At 40.8% G+C, this 21457-nt stretch overlaps 1 protein-coding gene across 1 annotated transcript in view; it reads left to right on the top strand.

Annotated features, from left to right (window-relative positions):
* LOC122563602 (exostosin-1-like) overlaps positions 1-21457 on the top strand; it is a 254983-nt gene that overhangs the window by 199676 nt on the left and 33850 nt on the right. Inside the window, exons 3-4 of the mRNA XM_043717538.1 lie at positions 4403-4510; positions 8675-8794. Of these exons, the coding sequence (XP_043573473.1) occupies positions 4403-4510; positions 8675-8794 (228 nt within the window). The remainder of the gene's footprint in view (positions 1-4402; positions 4511-8674; positions 8795-21457) is intronic.

Raw genomic sequence — 21457 nt, 5'->3', positions numbered from 1 at the left:
GGCTCAAAGTGTGCTGCGTCGGTACCATTTGTCACAAATCTGAGATTCCATCCAAGCCCATAAGTTTTTCGCCTCTCCCAACAAAAAGCTGATGAAAAGCAAGGAAAAAGTGTCAATCAATATTTTAAAATACTGGCATTAAGATGTAAGGAAGCATTCCAAGCTGTAAGATTTCACAAGGAGCTATCCAATGCTCTGGTCACCTTCAGTAGTTTTGCAATACAAGATCACTACTTTAAAGGTAAATCAAACAGATCACCTCAAAAATATAAAATTCCTTATCTTTGCCTAGTATTCCATTTGTGTAGTCCATGCTGAGCTTCCTTGCATCTGGCATTTTTCCAGAAAGTTTCTCAGTGTCTACAAATGCGATCTGGATTGTCCAGACTGCAACTCCTCCAGAATAGTCAGTAATCTCAGGAGATTTTTGTTGATCATTCACCATTCTTGCACAAATCTTTTGAAGAATGAAATTCTGCAATCTTCTTGATGATTCACTACTCTCTTTGTCCTAAACTTGAGAATACTGAGTGAGAACTTCAAGAAATCATTATATCGGTACTGTAGCTACATGGTTATATCTCCCAGTTTTTCTTCAACTGTGCAACTTCACCAACCTGAGGATTTTCATTGTCAATTAATCTCTTTGAAAGAATCTTTTGTGGAAGACCTGAGATTAATTGTCATCATGTCAAGGGAAATTGGACCCTCCAAAGAGCATCCACTTGTCTTCCACTACAATGGAGACTTTACCTGTACCGAGGTAATCTAGAAACTCATGTCAATATTATGAGGACATAGGTTTCAATCCTAACATGGCAGATGGAGAAATTTGAATAAAATCTGCAATTAAAATCCAGCCTAATAGTGAATGTGTAACCACGTTTTTTTAAAATCTCCATGTTTTTCTCTAATGTCGTTTAGAGAAGGAAAACTGGCCTGTTTGACACATGATTCCAGACTCTCAGAAATCCATAGTCAATTGTCAGAAAAACCCATCTGATTCACTAATGCCCTTTAGGGGAGGAAACTGCTGTCCTTCCCTGATCTGGCCTACATGTAACTCCAAATCCACAGCAATACGGTTGACTTTTAACAGCCCGTTGGTTAAATAACGATGGGCAATAAATGCTCACCTAGCCAGCGACACCCTCATCCCATGAATGAATAAGAAAAAAAAATGTGGTTGATTCTTGACTGCCCTCTTGACAAGCAGAAATGGACAAGAAATGCTGGCCCAGCCAGTGACACCCTCATCCCTTGAATAAATTTTAAAAAAAATTAATTTCCATCTGAAATGGCTTATGAAACCACTCTATTCACCGGCAACTTGGGATGGGTAACAAATGCCAGCTTTACTGTTAATACCCACATCATATACAAGAATAAAATAAGTACTGGTTATTCTCAAATGAGAGGTTCCGTACTTTGGGTCTCTGAAATTTAGAAGAACAAAACATGATGTCATTGAAGCATGCAAGATTTTGTAGGAACTTGACATGTCAGACACTGAAAGGTTTTGTTTTCTCGTGCTGGAAAGTCGAGAACATGGGAGGCACTATCACAGGATGAGTGGCTGATCACTTAGGACACAGAAGAATAGACATTCATGCACTCAATAGGTTGTGAATCTTTGGAGTTCTTTACACCAGAGGATGGTGGAAGCCCCATTGTTGAATATATTTAATGCTGGACAAAACTCTGGACTCCAGGGGCATCAAGGTATATGGGAAGTGGGCAGGAAAATGGAGCTGATGCCAAAGATCAGTCATGACCATTTGAACAATGGAGTAAGCTTAATGGGACATCTGGTCCACTTCTGCTCCTTATTTCTTATATTTCTTGTTTTGAAATGAAGAAGAAAAGAGGGGAGAGAAATGCAAGTTTTTGTATGGTCTTCTTGGGATGTTGCTAAGCAACCTCAAGCTTAATGCAAAGGGTTGCACTGCATTTTCATTCCTTCAGAACCTTTTTTCCATGATTCCTAGGAGACCCAAAGTGAAACAAATCTCATTATTTTGAAACTTGTCATTCATCGATTGCTTTATAAAGCTTGTGAGCAAGAAAATGGAAATTGTCACTCACTGGGATTTTTTTTCTTATGTTGATGCAAAAAAATTGAGTTCAAAAGGTTGTGTAGAAGAAAGGAACATCAATATTCCCAGCATATCAATTGCTTAAAGATGAACAGTGAATTATGATCTGGAGTCCTGGCCAACATTTCTCCCTTACCCAACAATATCAAAAAAAGTTTACTTGTTAATTTGTCTTATTGTTGTTTTGAAACCTCTCTCAAAGTAATCCTGGGGTTTAACCACCTGATGATACTGACTGGAGACTACATTTTACTGCATGCTAGGTACTTTGAGATGTTTCTGAGGGATAGGATGATACTTTTTAAAAGTACATTGTTGTTTCTTTGCTTCACTCTTTACATCAAAAACTTGGAAATGCTCTCCCTTCCTCATTCTTCCCTGACTCATAATTTCCACAGCATATTAAAACTCAAGCTTGTCCTTGAGGAGCCACCCCAATGATTTACCTTATCTTCACTCTTTACTATTTTCAGCCTCAGAGGTAGTCAGCACCTTAACCTTTCTGTTAAGTTACTCACCAAATATATATATTATCTTGGATTTGCTTGCTCAGGTGGATGCTCTTGACAAAGCTGGAAGTAGTCACTGTCATTGTCATAATCATGCTCTCGGATGTCCTCCTGAAGTCTTATGGGTTAAGTATCACTCATTTAAAATTCCTTCTTCGATCTGATGAAAGATATGTGTTTGGGCAACCTTCAGGGTTTACCAAAGACTTCCAAACTAATTTGACAAAATTCCCAAAATAGAAGTATTTCTTTGGACAACCCTTACTGCAAGGATTGCAGGTGCTGTCTCCAGTTCTTTAACTGGTAAAGCCACCTGGTCTTGGATGGTATTGCCTTTCTAGCTCTTAACCTTCTGAATCAACATAGCTGTATTCTTTTAAATGTGATAGGCTCCAAGCTGATTTCATTACATTTTATTTCTGAGCTGCTTATATCGGTTTCTCAAACATACCTGCATTCTGTCGAGATAAATCTTCTCTTCATAAAATGTGCAGTTAAATTCTAAGACACATGAACCGTGAACGAGATCTCTGGAACACCATGAGTTGGCAGGTGTCTGACTGCAGCTCAGTTTGAGTTGACAATCATCCAGATTGGCATGAAGGTTTAATCTTTTGGATGCTGCTGCAAACATACCCAGGCCAAGTATTCATAGGAACATCAAACAATTTGTTTTCCTTTTTAATTTTCTATGAATATTTCTGTTTACTAGTTGTACAAATATTGGAGCATAGGTTGAAAGGCTGTTAAAATGACTATCAAGAATCAGCCAATCCAATACTGAAGGGGCTCTTCGCATCCAGTTGTCTGGGACAATGTGAGGGTGTGTGTCAAGTGACCATTGGCAGTGAATGTGAGGATGGTGTGTTTAGAGGCTAGGGCTCATGGAAGACATGCCAGAAGTGTTGTCAACCATGAGCTTAGTGGACGACACCTTTTCTCTCTTCCCTGTCACTTTTGTGCTACAATGATTCCACAATTTCCATTCCATTTCTTTAAAATCAGGCTGGAATCTTCAGGCATTTTACTGAAGGGGCAGTCACATGTGGTGGGCGATTGGCCAACTATTTTCCTGCATTCCCCCCAAAATGACATCGTCACCATTAAATGTTAGGTGGGTAGTTGCCAAAATCAGCAACACACCCACTATTTTAAAAAATATAAGTAACTGGCCAGATGTGCTTTTTAACAAGCCGGTTAGCCTGAATGCCACACACACACACACACCATTTACAATTTGAAATAAAAACACATCAAAGATCAAAGACAATTGGGTATCCAATTTGGAAACAAGAGTCCATTGCTAAAGCCCTGCTTTTAAAAAGGTTTGGAGAAAGTAGTATAGATTTTACAGATAATCTATGATGGTCCCATAATAGCATCAATTGATAAATTCACTGCCAAGTGTAAGAGACCAGATTCTAGTCCCTGCTGAGTTGATTGATCTTAGCAACAATTGGTCCCAGCACCCATTTAAGCAGGGAAGGGAGGCTGAAATAAATAGATAGAATTTCCATTTCCAATCTCTCTACCATAACCTACTACTAGAAATTGAATGTGTGTGGAGGTTTAATGAGAAGGAGATTGTTTGCAGTGTCACTTTGATGGTATGTTACATTGATATCACTGTCTAGGGTGACAGCTGAAATACCAGAGGGCAATTGTACTTGTGTAAATTTATCACAACACAAGTAACAATTCCAGAGAGTGAAATGAAATGCTTAAAATTCTTTATTACTGATGACAAACAACATTAAGTTGTCGAATTAAGTGGTGTTTTATTTTGCTTCATCCTAGGCTGCTTGTATTCCAGTACTGCTCAGTAATGGCTGGGAGCTACCGTTCTCCGAGGTCATTGATTGGAGCAAAGCTGTGGTGGTGGGTGACGAGAGGCTCCTACTCCAGGTAAGGGGCAATGACAAAATGGACTCAGCAATAAAGTTCACGTAGCCACAGCTTCTAACTCAATACTTGTACCAAATCCCCATCTCAGGAATAATGTTGAACGAATTCATTCCGTTGTTTCAGTTTTGAATCACTTAAGTCATCTGCATCCCTTTTTTCATAATGTGTGTAAGAAGAGCACTTCAGTTCTGATGGGTGATTTTAATCTGCAGATCAACTGGACCAATCACATGGGCAAAGATAACATGGAAGATTAAATGACAGATTGCATCCGATTTGTTTTTTAGAGCAGTACATTTCACAAGCTATCAGAGGACAGGCAATTTTACATCTAGCAATGTGTAATGAGGTAAAATTAATAAGAGATCTCATAGTTTAGGATCCTCTAAGACGTAGCTGTCACAAATGATAGAATTCCAAATTCAGTTTGAGGGACAGCAACTTTGGCTGTCAAACCTCAACTTGAATAAGGGCATTTACAGAGATATGAGGAAAGAGTTGTCTAAAATGGGCTTGGAAAATAGACTAAGGGAAAGGTCAATAGATGAGCAGTGATAGCCATTTAAGCGAATATTTCATAACCCTCAGCAAAGATTATTACAGTCAGAAACAATTTGATGAGAAGGCTGAACCACTCACAGTTAAAAAAGGCAGTCACGGAGCATATCCAACCAAAATCTAAGGCACGCAAAGTAGCTAAAGCTAGTGATAGGACAGAGGATTAGGAATCTTTAGGAACCAGAAGCAGATTACTAAAAGGCTAATAAAGAGGGAGAAAATTGATTATGAAAATAAATTGACAAGAAATATAAGAACAAACAACAAGAGTTTCTATGGGTATGAGAAAAGGAAGTGTGTAGCTGAAGAGAATGTGGGACCCTTAGAAGATGTGACTAGGGAATTCATAACTGAGAAATGGCAGATTATTTAAACCAGTATATTACATGAGTGTTCATGGTGGACGACATGATAAACATCTCACAGATAACAGATAAGCAAGGTGCTAATGGAAGGAAAGAGTTGCATGAACAAAGTATTTGACAAGCTAATGGGATTGAAGGCAGAGAAGTCACCAGCACCTGGTGCATCCAAGGGTTTTAAAGGAAGTGGTTGCAGAGGTAATGGTGGAATTTGTTGATACATTCCTGAATTCACTGGATTCCAACATATTCTAGCAGACTGGAAAACTGCTGTGGGGCCACCCTATTCAACGAAAGGAGACAGAAAGCAGGAGACTGTAGGCTAGTTGTGCACATCGACTACAGTAGTTCAAGTTATCAGCTCACCACCACTTTCTCAAGTCCAATGAGGAAGAGGCAATAAATGCTGGCCAGCTTGCGATGCCTACATTCTACAAGTGACTAAAAGAAAGTTGTGCTGACATCTGTTGTTGGGAAAATGCTGGAGTCCATTATTAAAAAAGAAATCGCAGGACAATTAGAAAAGCATAATGCAGTCAAACAGACTCAACATGTTTTGTTTAAAGGGAATCATGTTTGCCAAATTTGCTACAGTTCTTTGAGGATAATAGAAGCAGAGAAGATAAAAGCGAACTGATAGGTTTGGTGAACTTGGATTTCTAGAATGCATTTGGTAAGGTGCCAGTTAAAAGGTTATTACACAAGATAAGAGTTCACAGTATTTGGGGTAATGTATTAGCATTGATTGAGGGTTGGTTAATGAAGAAGACACAGTCAAGATTTTGAATCTTCTTCAGATGTAACAAGTGGAGTGTCACAAGGATCAGTCCCCCGGCTTCAATGATTTACAAGTGAAGAGTGTAATGTAGCCAAGCTTACTGATGATATAAAAATAGGTGGGAGGACATGTTTGATTAGATTCCCTACAGTGTGGAAACAGGCCCTTCAGCCCAACTAGTTCACACCAACCCTCTGAAGAGTAAACCACCCAGACCCATTCCTCCTAATTAATGCATCTAATGCTATGGGCAATTTAGCATGACCAATTCACCTAATCTGCACATCTTTGGACTGTGGGAGGAAACCAGACCACCTGGAGGAAACTCACGCAGACACGGGGAGAATGTGCAAACTCCACACACTTGCCGAGGCTGGAGTCGAATGCAGGTTCCTGGCACTATGAGGTAGCAGTGCTAACCACTGAGCCACCATGCTGCCCCATGGTGACGAGGACATAAAAATTTGCAAGCAGGTCTTGGTAATTCAAGTGAGTGGGCAAAAACCTGGAAGTTGGAGTTTGTTGTAGGTATGTGTGAGGTCATGTAATTCAATAGGAAGATTGAAAGACAGACTATTATTTAAGTGGAGAAAGACACCATAAAAGTGCACGACAGAGGGATCTGAGTGTTCTTGTGCATGAAACAAAACGTTAGCATGCAAATGCATCAAAGAATTAAAAAGGCAGATGAAAATTTGGCCTTTATTGCTAGGGAGTTGGAGTTTAAACTTAGGGAAATACTGTTACAACTCTACAGGGTGCTGGTGAGGCCGCAACCAGAGTACATTGTTCAGTTTGGGCTCCTGTATTTAAGAAAGAATGTAGAAACATTGGAAGCAGTTCAAATTAGATTCATTGCGCTGATTTTTGAAATATTAGGGAGTGGAGGGTTACGAGTAACTGGCACAAAAGAGGGGCTGAGGCCTGGAGAAGACTAGCCATATTCTTATTAAATGGCGGGGCAGACTTGAGGGGCTGAATGGCCTACTCCTGCTCCTCTTTGCTACATTGTTATGTTCTATTTTTTGCATCTCACTTCCACATTCTTCACCATGAACCCAGTTGTTCAGTTTTTCGCCAAGTAAAGTATGTTTGAAATAGTGTGTGTTTGGCTCCTACATTTTGTTCTAGTCAGCACCTCTTCATTAGTGAAAGGACACCTTTCCCGTACCAAAAAACTGAAGATAGATGAGTTAATAGAAGGAGGGCTATTGGGTTGAATCTTTCAGTCAGCCTGACTATCCTCAATTTCACAGAACAGTACACACATTCTTTATTCAATCACACACTCTGACAGTTTGAACATTACCATACTTGTTTATTGTTATTGATTTCATCTGGTCATTATCAGTTTAAAGATCTGTTCTTTGTTGCTTCCCCTTTGCTCACAGATTTCTCCCCCACCTTTCTAACAATTTGATTCTCTCCCAATTATCCATCCTTCATATTTTCAGTGCAAACAGACTGTCTGCTTATTGAACTTGAGCCCCATCCTGTTCTCTCGTCCAGCATTCACAAATCTTCCAGCAGGGGGCAGTGAAGAGCAATCAGGAGTAGAAACCCTGTCGATTTTCCCTTCTCTTGAATGATGACAATAAAGACAGTATCTCCATCAGTACTTGATCTGACATTAGTTAACGTAACACAAAATAGGGAACCATTCTGGAATCTTCTTTGTACTTCAGTTCCATGTTATGTATATGCTTCACCTTTTAATGGTGTTAGCTGTGGCTCACTAGTTAGCACATTTGCTTCAGGAGTAGAAGACTGTAGCATCAAGTCCCACTGCAGAGACTTGAGCACAGAAATTGTTAACCCCACTCCCAACTCAGGAGTCTTTAACCAAACTTCGTTTAATTGGCACTTGCCAGAATTGCTCCTTTTTGTTGTATATGAGAAAGCTGCAAGTGCTGCATTGTTGTTTACTTAAGGGGGCTAGACAGATTTTTGGTCCCTTAGAATCAAGGCACAATGTGGCAAATAGCTGGCTTCAGCCTGTCACTATGGCAAATAGTGATGGTTTTTAGAATCCCTACAGCGTAGAAAGAGGCCATTTGGCCCATCGAGTCTGCAACAATTTCTGAAGAGCATCCTACCCACACCCAGCGCCCCAACCTATCCCTGTAACCCCACATTTACCATGGCTAACCCACCTAGCCTGCACATCCCTGGACACTGTGGGGCAATTTAGTCTGGCCAATCCACCTTACCAGCACATGTATATACTGTGGACAGAAACAGACAGAAGGTGCAATGCAAGCTCCACTAAGACAGTCAGCTGAGGCTGGAATTGAACCAGATCCCTTGTGCTGTGAGGCAGCAGTGCTGACTATTGTACCACCATGCCACCCTACGTGGGGGTCTACCTGTAAGCAAATAGTAGGAGGTGAATAGTTGTTGAAACAGTTTCTGAGCAGTGCTTGATTTCAGAAGATGAATTAAAATCTCTCCAATTCTATTTTATAGGTTCCCTCAACAGTCAGGTCCATTGATAATGACAAAATCCTGGCATTCCGACAACACACCCAATTTTTGTGGGATGCATATTTTTCTTCTGTAGAAAAGATTGTATCGACCACATTGGAGGTGAGTGAGACAACCTTAGTTACTGATTTTTCTTTTAACAATTCTTCTTTGTCCTTGGGAAATGTTTTTTGCTTAATATTATTTTTGTCAGCCTTGGCTCAATTGGCAGATTAGGAATGAGGTGTTGGTGCATCAGTGTCGAGTCTATGCTAGTGAGCATAGCCCAACTCACACCATTATTGCCTCACCCCACTTTTGTTGTACACCCAAATTACTTGCCATTGCTGGTGATGGACACTTACTGCTTCATCCATATCTCTAACCTCTTAATGTCTTGATGAATGTTACAGCTTGACATTGACTAAAGACTGAAACTTACATTAATTAGCTTTCTGGCCCTAGTTCCAGTATTAAATGTGCTGAGGCTTTCATTACAAGCATAACAGTGATTTCCTGTAATTGTCAAACTGAGAAGAGGTTGGAGGTTTGACAACAGAGCAAAGGTTGAAGATTGGCAGCCTGACCTTTGTTAAGAGCACTTGGTTCATTCATCCTGGTTACTCTACCATAGACAGAAGATCCATTTATCAGATATAAATAAGAGAATCAAATTTCCAAGGCTGGTTTCCAGCAAATACAGAATTTTGGAGAGAGCAATGAATCTGTAACTTAAGAAATGGATTTGTACAGTAAGGTTACAGGCATTCACTCAACTTTTATTTGATAAAAGTCATTATATTGAACAGCATACTTCTGTGACATACAATATGACTACAGTCAGACTATTAGAACTAGGAGGAGGCTAAATGGACCCTCAAGCTACTCCAAGCGTGCACTAAGATCTTGGCTGATCTACCAGAGTATTATACCATGCAATACACAATGTATAATCCTATTGCTAAAACAGCTGTACATAATCCAGTATTACCTGTTTGAGCCACAGTGTAATTTATAGGCAAAGCAAAGTAACTAATGCAAGTGGACAAACTCAGTTCAGTTAGAAACTAAGTGTTTCTCTAGTTTCAAATTGCTTCTTCAAATCTACCTTGTTTACCACCTAACCAATGTTACATGTGTGTCTCAGAGTCCAATTTTGCTTAATCACTCTCCTTTGAAATGTCTTGGGATACTTTACCACATAAATGCAATTTTTTTGTTATAAGTAGTAGTGGTTTTAGATACAATTTTGTGGAAGTGATGATGGCCTTTAGACTGCCCGTGAGAAATGTGTGTTGCCTTGTGTGGGAAATCTGACCATTCAGGCAGTGGAGAGGCCAGAAAAGTGCCTTCACCCAGCATCAAGACCCTGACTTCCCACCCATCAAGAGCTGCTGGCCAATCAGAGGCTAGCAATACTCTTGTTCAACAGCACCACAGGAAAGCTAAGGCTGTTGCAGGAAAACAAAAACCTACTGGGCACCAGGAATCACGGAGTAACCCAAATCAGTGACGGCATAAAATCATTTTCTTGTTGAGGTGGTGAGGGTGGTCACAGTTTGGGCCTTGCCTGAGGAGCATAGAGTCCGCCGCAAGGTAAAGGAAGTGGTTCTCAGTCTGCTTTCCCTTTCTCAATGCTGGCTTGCTAAATTAGGCAGAGTGTGCAACTTTGACAGATACCTTCCCAGGAGAAGACAAACAGTCCATCGTTGATTTACTTGTCATGTGACCCACATGGCAAAGTGCGTCCCTACAGCTAGTTTAATACAACAGTGTTGGGGACATGGCCTTTGGTGGTCATCTGTTGTCCACTCAAGAATCTCAGTTGGTGCCAGGGCAGACACATTGGCCAGGTGCCTTCTCAATCTGAACCTGAAATAGTCATCACTGCCCACCCACCCCTGCCACCACTCAATTAAATGCTGCTCTTGCCTTAGTTGGTCGCAACAATTATGTTTATTTCTTTTCAACACACAGCTATCACACATCAGTTGAAATGAATTAATTACATCAATATGAAGGAAATAATTGCAGGGTTTTCCTGGGTGAAAGAAAGGTATTCCATTACCTACTCACCCCAAGTGAAAACCTTAAAACATGTCAAACACAGATAGTAAGTGTTTCAAAATAAAGTGGAGGATGGGGGAGGGTTTCTAGTAAAAACAGGAAGAATAAAAAGCAGACACAGTTCTTAAAAATTTGAGTTGTGAGTAAAACAAGAATCCATGGCTTTTCAGTGGTTGTCTTGTTTCCTCAACAGTGGTGAAATTTGTAGAATCATGGAGTTTTCTGTGATTATTTTTCTCCCAAATTGCCTTTTTATTAGGCTTTTCATGTGAGAGAGAAACTGAGGCACAGAGAACAGGGAGAGAGGAAGCCTTCCAACCTCTATTAATATGAATCCACTTTTCCTTCCTCTCTGTTTTGCCAAGCAAGCTGCTAAATTATCATTTGTTTGTATATTCTCGAGTCTAGCTTATTGCCTTTGCATTCCGAGTATTCTGCAGGCAACCTTTAACTTCCCAATACGGGAACCTGTCAGGCAAGTGTGAATTAAACAGGAGAAAGTGAGGACTGCAGATGCTGGAGATCAGAGCTGAAAATGTGTTGCTGGAAAAGCGCAGCAAGTCAGGCAGCATCCAAAGAGCAGGAGAATCGACATTTTGGCCCTTCCTGAAGAAGGGCTCATGCCCGAAACGTCAATTCTCCTGCTCCTTGGACGCTGCCTGACCTGCTGTGCTTTTCCAGCAACATATTTTCAACTCTGAATTAAACAGGAGGCAGACATCCTGATGCTGACTTAGTTGTTTAGTTTCACTTTCTTTGAATGAGATGATAATTTCAATGCAGCTGTCTTCGTATATTCTGTATGGGTTCCTTGGACTTGCCTTAGTTCAGAATCAAAAGATGTGAAGCTTGAAGGGCACAGCTGATCAGACAGCATCTGAGGAGCAGGAAAGTCAACATTCGTGCTGAAACGTTTCAGCTTCACACCTATTAACTCTGACTTCCAGCATCTGTAGTCGTTGCTGCCTCAGATTGTATTCAGGTGATCACAGCAATAATGTTAAGTAATTATTTGCCCTCTTTCACTTTACAGCATAAAGGTCATGGGAATTAAGAAGAGATGTGGGAGTTGATTATCGACAGTTAATGTTTACTGTTTATCACAACAACATCCTCAACAGCACCAAGACCATTGACTTCCAGATCCATTACCCCACCCATTTCTGTCCCTGCCACAGCTCACCTACTGCATAAACCCTCATCCACTGCTTTGTAATTTCTCAGCTCAGGTATTCCAATGTTCTCCTGGTTGGCCGACACCTTGCGGCCTGTGTAAGGTTCACGTCATCCAAAACACTACTGCTCATATCCTAACGTGCACTGAGTCCCATCTCATCATCATTGATCTACATTACCATGAGGTCTGGTGATTTATTGGTATTAAAGTTCCAAACCTTGTTTTGTGATTCCTCCACGGCTTCAACTCCTTTTTTGTAACCTCTCCAAGCCACAGAGCTCTTCGGAACCCCTTTACCTCTTCAATTTTGGTCTTGAAAATCTCAATTTTCAACATTCCATCTCTCGGCCATTGTCAGCTGTGTCCTCAGCTACCTCAGCTCAAAGCTTTAGATTCCCTTCTGAAACCACTTGCTGTCTTTGGAACCTACCTTTTTACCGAAGCAATTGTTTGTCTACTTTAATATCCTGTTGTTTGTGGCTTTGTGTCAAATTCTGTTTGTTAATTCTCTTGCAAAGCATCTTGGAATGATTTACTATGTTCACCTTGCTGTGTAAGTTGGTGTTGATTAGTCATCATTGGAAAGAATGCAGTAGAAAGGGAACATGATTCAGTGATGCAACATGTTGATAACTATTGATAATTGTGAGGTGTAACCTTTCTTTTAACACAAATCAATCAGTGTTAAGTCTCAAATGGCTGGTTTAGAAATTTTCTAATCAAACTGTTCAGAGATGTTATTATAAACCTTTGGATCAGGTAAGACTCATACCTGGGTATCCTTGTTCAAAGGTGGGGACACTACCATTGTTCCTCGGAGGCTGGTATAAGATGATCAAATACCTGATAAGTTAAGATGAGATTCATGGATAGTTATGGGCTGGGAGATTAATCAATAGGTAGCACAAGTCCCAGTGTTGTGCCTAATAGCTAAGCAGCTTGGCAGATATTTAACTTAATGATAGAAAGATGTGTTTGATAAGATACAAAGCTAAGGTTGATTGAGATCATCTACCTACTCTGAAGTAATAGAAAAAGCTGAACTATAGGGGCTTGAGGAATGGTAAAAATAGAGTTTCGCTAGGTTATCTTTCAAAAGTAGAAGAATTTAATCAAATTTTCCTTTTAAGAAGTTAAGTAAATGGGATAGAGTCTGCCATATTGTTGATTGTTTCTGGGCTGTGGAAGGAAAGTAAGTGGGCAGAGTTGGGTAGATCGTATTTACCCTTTGGATGGATCCATATGGAATAGAATGTACATGTTGTGGAACTGGGAGGTTTGGTTGTCAAAATGGAACAATGCCAGCTAATCAGACAGAAGCAAGGACTCTTCATGAATAGAGTTTATTAACTATTCTGTCTTACTTTTTTTTAAATGAAGATACCATTGTGAATAGAGTTTTTATTTGCCTTTTCTCTTTTTCTGTCCATCATAAGGAAAACACTCATGTGGCCACTTGAATATTTACAAGCAAAGCCTGTTAATGGCAATGCTAACCTGTAAAGCTGAGGGGTGGGGGAACAGGGAGAGAGGATGGACTAATTTGAAATGGAGTTGGAAGGGGAAATAAAACACTGCATTCCCCGTGGTGCCCAACTCTCTCGAAAGGAATCAAGAGCATTGAAAGGCTTTGCATGTTCCCTATTCAAGGACAGTCAGGGTACTACTCAGTCTCACATCTCCCTTCTCAAACCAGTCCCACCTGTTCCTTTTTTTTATTATTAAACTTATTTTTCTAATGAAACTAGTCAGAGATGTTACTATGCACCTCTGAAGCAGGTGGGATTTGAACTTGTGCTCCTCGGTCCAGGGATAGGGACACTACCATTGTGCTACAAGAGGTCACTATTCCCCTTTCAATTTAAAAAAAAAAATTCTTTTTTATCATTTATCTTTTTTTCCCCTTTTCAGGTTGTGTATGTGTAGGTGTAGGACACAGTGAAGAACAATGAGTGTAGAAATCTTTATTTATATTCCACCACCAGGAAGAAAGGAAACACCCGAGTGGCCAGTAACAAGTAATGGCCTTCTCAATAAAAAGCAATGCTGAGTGATCAAAAAAGTGAAGGGGAGGGCTGGGATTAAATCAAAATAGAGTAGGAAGGGGAAATAAAACACTCCACACCCCGTTGGGCTCACCTCTCCCTGAAAACCTCGAGGGTTTTCTTAGACACTGTGTGCTCCTTCTCCAGAGACACCCGGGCTCAGATGTAACTGTGGAAGAGCGGCAGGCAATCAGCCATTGTGACCCCCTCCACAGCCCGCTGCCTGGACCTGTTTATGACCAGCCTGGCCTGCCCCAGGAGCAGACACACAAGGACCTGCTCTCCCCCCTCTGCACTAGATGCCCAAAGATCAGGAGTGTGGGGCTGAAGTGCAACCGAAAACATAAGAGAAGGTTTTTAAGAAAATCAAAAAGGGAGTGTAGATGCCCACACCCAATATATACATGGTCCACGGAGCACCACAGAACAAGCAGTTGGACTGGGAGTCCGTGAACCACCGCAATCTGCGGTTGCAGGGGACTCCACCCCAGATCCCCGAGCAAAAGGGGGATGATTCCCGCGTAGAGAGCCCTACACTGGGGACCCTCACCGCCCGGTGGTAAATGGGCATGCCAAGGCATGTCCAGGCAGTGGGTAAGGGAGAAGAGGTGGATGGTGTACAGCAGCAGTCGATACATGGCTCAGCATTTTAGGTCCCTAAAGGGACAAAACTAAAACCCCTGAGGCAGCTCAGGTTGTGGGGCACAGGCTCCCACAGGAGGTACGGAACCGTAGGGCCACTATTCCCCTTTTTTTCAAGGAAATAAATAGAAAAAAACCCCAGAAAAAAACAATCACAACAAACAATAAAGATAACCAAACATCAAAAAACGTCTACCTGAAACAAGGGGGAGAGACTCCCTTCTTTGTTATTCTTCTTTCACACACTGATCCAGCTCCCTCAGAGCCAGCTTTCAGAGTGAAAAGAATCTCTGATACTCCTGGTTTTTTTTCTACTCCTGTTAATTTTTTTTTTCCTTTTTTTAAACCCACCACACTACCGCCTAACTGCGGTAGTGCTTATTTATTCCCCCAGCACCCATGGTGTGTGTGTGCAGGTGTGAGACACAGTGAGAGACACAAGGTGCACGAATCTTTATTAAAATTTCCACCACCAGGAAGAAAAGAAACACCCGAGTGGCCAGTGACAAGCAGTGCCCTTCACAAAGGGCAATACTGTGTGATCAAACAGTGAAGGGGAGGGCAGGGATTAAATCAAAATAGAGTAAGAGACTCCCCTTTTATATCTATCTAGTCAACTGACTAATCAATTAACCCAATCAATTGCTTAACTACTTGCGATACTTATATTGGTGATCTAAATAATTTTTTTTCAGTTCAGTTTTAATAATCTTTTATGTATCTTAATTTGTTGTTTTTTATCAAGGACCGTAAAATGACAGTCATGGGGGATAATAATTATGTTGGCCACTGAGAAGATAATTCCTCGACATGAAAGTAATGTGCTGTACAACTAGGGCATTAGAAAGCGTTTAAATCATTAGTGTTATATAATCCTATCACATGTTTCTGATAAATTAACCTGGAGCTTGGAGCAAAATAATGGAGATAGTGAGACTGTGTAATAGGTAATGTTTCTGGAGGTGACATCAGAAGATAGAACTTGATACTTGTCATTAGCTTGCACTTTAGATGCAGTGCAGCACAGTGTGAAGAAGGGTGCCGAATCGTTTTCTGTTCAGTATATGGTATCTCAGGAAAGAAAATGGAAAAATAAACTCCTTTCAACAAATAACGCATTTCAAAATAGCAGTGTGTATCTCGCATATTGGAAAGGAAAATCATTCAGTAATTTTATGTCATCAGTGTGAAGTAATGGATGTGATTTCAACCAGAACATCACTTGAGATGCCACTATTTGCCTCAAAACCTTAGTCTGGGAGATTGTGGGGTTGGTGAGATAAAGAAAATGAGCCACTTATCCTCATTCGAAACGTAGAACAAAGAACAATACAGCAAAGGAACAGGCCCTTCAGCCCTCCAAGGCTGCACCAACACATTCAGCCCTTCCATACTAAAATTATCTTCACTTACAGGCTCTGGATCCCTCTCTTCCCTTCCTATTCATGTATTCATCAAAGTGTTTCTTGAATATTGCAATTGTGTCTGCTTCCACCACCACTTCTGGTAACATGTACCAGGCATTCAACACTCTTTGTGTGAAAAACCTGCCTCACACATCTCTTTTAAACTCCTAACCTCCTCCACACCCCCCAACCTTGAACCTGTGTTCCCTCGTAATTGACCCCCACTCACCCCCCCTCCAACTCTGAGAAAAAGCCTTCCACTTTATCCATGCCGTTCATAATCTTGTAAACTGCTATCCGGTCGCCCCTCAACCTCCTACGTTCCATTGAAAACAAACCCAATCTATCCAACCTTTCTTCATAGCTAAAATCCCCCATACGAGGCAACGTCCTGGTAAACTTTTTCTGTACCCCCTCCAAAGAATCCATATCCTTCTGGTAGTGTGGTGAACAGAACTATATGGAATATTCCAAGTGTGGCCTAACTAAATTTCTATAAAGCTGCAGCATAATCTGCCTATCCTTATACTCAAAGCCCCTTCCAGTGAAGGCAAGCATGTCATAGGCCTTTGTAACTACCTTATCTACCTACCCTGCCACCTTCAGTGCTCTGTGGATCTGAACACCCAGATCCTTCTGCATACCCAAGGATTCTGCCATTCACTTTATAATTTCCACCTGTACTTGCCCTTCCAAAATGCATCACCTCACATTTGTCTGGATTAAACTCCATCAGCTATTTCTCTGCACATGCTTCCAACTAATCTCTATCCCACTGTATCCTCTGACAATCATCTTTACTATCTGCAACTCCAGCGGTCTTAATCATCCACAAACTTATTAATTTGACCAGCTACATTTTACTCCAAATCATTTATGTAGACCATGAACTGAAGAGGTCCCAGCACGAAGCCTTATGGAACACCACTAGTCACAATCCTGCATTCTGAAAAGCATCCTTCCACTGCTACCCTCTGTCTCCTATGACTAAGCCAGTTCTGTATGTTACTTGCCAGCTCACCCCGATAACATGTAAGTTCACCTTTTGTACCAGTCTACCATGAGGGACTTTGTCAAAGGCTTTACTGAAGTCCGTATAGACAACATCAACTGCTTTTCCTTCATCAATCATCTTTGTCACCTCCTCAAAAAACTCAATCAAGTTAGTGAGGCACGACCTCTCCTACACAAAACCATGCTGTCTATCACTAATAAGACCATTTACTTTAAAATGCATATAGATCTTGTCCCTGACAATCTTTTCCAATAATTTCCCTACCACCAACGTGTCGCTCACAGGCCTGAAATTTTCTGGATTATCCCTGCTGCCGTTCTTAAATAATGGGACAACATTGGCTATTCTCCAGTCCTCTGGAATCTCACCTGTGGCCAAAGAGGATACAAAGATGCCTTTCAACATGGCCAAAGAGGATATAAAGATGTCTGAACATGGTTCAATTACTGCAGCTCTCCCCGTTACCTTGACTACACATCCTGCTTCCTGTAAGGATTCAATTACATTCTTGCTGTTTCTCTGCCTCTGTCACATCTGTTCCAATGATGGCTCCTTCTACTGGGCTGCTTCCTTTGTGACTGTCCTTTTGCTCCAATGAGGATTCTCCCCCACTGTGATTGACAGGACCCTCAGCTGTGTCCAATACATCTCCCACAATACATTCTGCCCTCACCCCTTCTCCTCCTTCCCAGAACAACAATAGGATTCTACATGTCTTTTCTATCCACCCCATTAGTCTCAACATTCAAAGGATCATCCTTTGCCATTTGTGCCACCTGTAGCAGGATGCTACCACCTAGTACATCTTCCTCTCCCTTCCACTGCCAGCCTTACAGAGGGACCAATCCCTCTGTGACACCCTGGCTGCCACATCCTCACTCCGTCATGGCCCGTCACTTCCCCCCACCCCCGACCACGGCCCCACACACTTGTTCAGGTGAAGCAGCGTTTCACTTGTACTTCTTTCAATCTTGATTACTGCTCATATTGCTGTCTCTTTTACTTTGGCAAGACCAAATGTAGATTAAGTGACTGTTTTATGAATCATTTTTGTTTGTAGGAATGACCCCAGATTCCGAGTCGCTTGCTATTCCAATAAGTTCAGTTGCTGAGATGTTTTATATTTCTGTCCTGGACCTGCTGCAATGTTCCAACAAAGCACAACATAAGCTTGAAGAGCAACTTCACTTTTCTCTTAGGCACCCTACAGCCTTGAGATCTCAACATTGAAATCTATAATTTCAGAAACTGACTATTTTATATGTCATCTCCATCTTTCTCAAATACTCTTCTTCAGCCATCCCGTTCTCTCCAACTGTATTGTGTTTGTATCTTGTTTACTTTGCACTTAGAAGCAAGAATTATTTCTCTCCCTTTCACACCTTAATTTATACAGTCCTGTTTTTACATCTCTTTTTCTTTTTCTCCAGTATTAATAACCCCTTTGTCTTTTGCAGTGGGCCTCGATACCATCCACACTTTTGCCCTCGATACCATCTGCCTCTATCAACAATAAGTAACCTATTTCCTTTCAATTCTGAAGAAATCATACAAAACTCAAATGTTAACTCTGTTTTCTATCCACAGATCCTGCCAGACCCGCTGAGTTTCTCCAACATTCTCTGTAATTGTTTATTAATTTTGTTCTGCAGCCTTTGAAGGGAACTGATGAACTGACTTGAGGAGAGGATTGATAGGGAGTCTAATTTCTTGTTTTCTGCAACTTTCTGTATCTACACGGTCAGTTAAACAAGGAAATCAAGATGTTTCTATCTGATTTACATCTCTGCATGTATCTTGCCAAGAGACTTGTATTAAATACATGAGGGCAAGTTGCAGTCAATAACCATCAAATACTCCTGGAAAAAGTTAAGGCTGGTGCATCAAAATAGAAGTGAATTTTTAATGGATTGGCAAATCATCATTACTGACAACCATCTCCCTAACTTGAATGCTTTATTTTATATTTGTGGAGTTTCATTCCCTCAAAATTTAACTACTTTTAGCAATTGAGAAAAAAAATTAAATTTAAAATCTTTATTTTCCTCTCTTTGTTTTATTTTTATTAATGTGATTTTGCCTTGAATTAAATATTCTAAAGTATACCTCACGGTTTAGGCTAAGCCTATTTCGTTATGAATTCTTCAATCAGATTGTTTGAAAAACTGTCAGGAATTTGTGGAATCGGTGACTTAGAATATTTTTAAGACAGAGATGGATAGATTCTTGTTGAACAATGAATTAAAGGTTTTTGGGGAAGATTGGGAATGCGGAATTTGAAACACAAATGGTTCTTATTGAATGTGAAACAGGCTCAAGGGACCAAATGGTCTACTCCTGCACCTATTTTGTAAGTTCATCAGAGACCTGCTGGTGCTCTTCTTGCTACCACAGTTCCACTGCAGAGGGCATTGTATGGAAAAAGATTGCCAATAACTGCAGGAAGTTGCTTTTTGATAGCCTACAAAATATCTTTGGGCCACTATAAAATGCAGTGATGATACTGTTGCTTTACTGATGAACTTAAAATCTAACCCATTGATTGAGGGCAGATTTGACTTTACTGTGATGGACCTCACATTTGAATAAGCTGCTAACATTTGCTGACCAGGCTCTCACTGCCATGAGAGCATGAATTCAAACCTCAGTGTAGCAATTTAAGAATCTGAATTCACTGCTTAAAATAAAGTCTGTCAAAGTGATGATGAAAGTCAGTGCTCTTTAATGAAAGAAAACCTGATGTCCTTACCCAGTCAGTGCTAACAGGTTCCTCCAGTCCCTTACCAACATAATTACATCTCAACTGCTCTTGGGGCAACCACAAATAGGCAGCAGATACCAGGTGTGGGAGAGAAATCCATAACCTGAGATGAATTAAATCACACACTTGGAGAATGGAATTGGAAATATAGTGCCTACTCCCTTTGCTGCATCTTGTCATCACAGATGTTTCTCTCAGACTGCAAAACCAATTGCACTCACAACTTAAGCCTATTAAGGAAACAACTTGCATTCCATAAATACAAACTCTTTCCTGCCTGCCTTCGTTGGTCCCATGGTGCGATGTAGCTCCACCAAAAATCAAAACAATTGGTAGGCTTGGCTTTATTGGTCAGTGCATTGAGTATTGGAGTTGAGAGGTCATGTTGTAGTTATACCGAACATTGGTTAGGCCGCTTTTGGAATACTGCTTGCAGTTCTGGTCTCCCTGCTATATGAAGGATGTTGTGAAACTTGAAAGGGTTCAGAATAAATTTACAAGGATGTTGCCAAGGTTGGAGGATTTGAGCTATAGGGAGAGGTTGAATAGGGTGGGGCTGTTGTCCCTGGAGCATTGGAGGCTGAGGGGTGAAATTGTAAAGGTTTATAAAATCATGAGGAATATGTATAGGATGAGTAAACAAGATCATTTCCCTAGTCAATCCAAAAATACAGGAGAGAGGTTTAAGGTGAGAGGCAAAGATTTAAAAGGGATCTGAGGGGCAACTTTTTAACATACAGAGTGGTATGTGTATGGAATAAGCTGCCAGTGGAAGTGGTGGAGGTTGGTACAATAATAACATTTAAAAGGCATCTGGATGGGTATATAAATAGGAAGGGTTTAGAGGGATATGGGCCAAATGCTGACAAATGGGACTAGATTAATTTAGGATATCTTTTCAGCATGGATGAGTTGGACCAAAGGGTCTGTTTCCATTTTGTACAGCTCTATGACTCTATAACCCTATAATTGGGAATCTATTGGAGAGTTGGACTAACTTATAGAGTCATAGAGATGTACAGCATGGAAACAGACCCTTCGGTCTAACTCATCCATGCTGCCCAGATATTGGGTATGTTTGTGGAATGTGTAATGAGTTGGTTGTTTAATTTTTAAATGCCAGCCATATGCTTTCCCTCGTAAACCTCTCAACCTCTCCCAGTCTAGGATTCAGGTTTGGCTTCAATTTCTGCAGTTGGGAATTTCACATGGACCTTGGAATCTGAGATGTTACAGCTCCTGACAGGTCTTTGAAATTATTGGTATAGACATGATCGACTGACTGCTACCTCTCTCTTCTTTCCCCTGCCCCAACCAGAAAGGAGAAACTAGAGCAGTAGTTGAGATTTGAAATTATTAAAGTTGAAACAGAATCTGAATAGCTGTAAAATGCCTCCGTGAAAGAAGAGAAGCTGTTCCTTTGAATTTCATTGGAATAGGATAGGAGTCTGAGAGTGGAGTGTAGATTTAAAGAGCTACCAGCTCCAGCCATTCTGCCCAACCTCAGCCAGTTAGTTGTGCTTCATGCATAAGTGTTTATAAGCTATTTGACCACTGGATACAATTCTGCTTCTGAACACCCACCCATGCTGAAGAGTGCATGTGTATACTGAGTCAGGGAAAGTTCACAGCAGAGTGATTTTAATTTGTTTGACTTTTTTCTCTTCCTTCCA

This window comes from Chiloscyllium plagiosum, chromosome 27 (assembly GCF_004010195.1).
Source record: "Chiloscyllium plagiosum isolate BGI_BamShark_2017 chromosome 27, ASM401019v2, whole genome shotgun sequence".
NCBI lineage: Eukaryota > Metazoa > Chordata > Chondrichthyes > Orectolobiformes > Hemiscylliidae > Chiloscyllium > Chiloscyllium plagiosum.
Note: the sequence above shows the minus strand (reverse complement) of the source record. Positions and strands in the feature narration are given on the sequence as shown.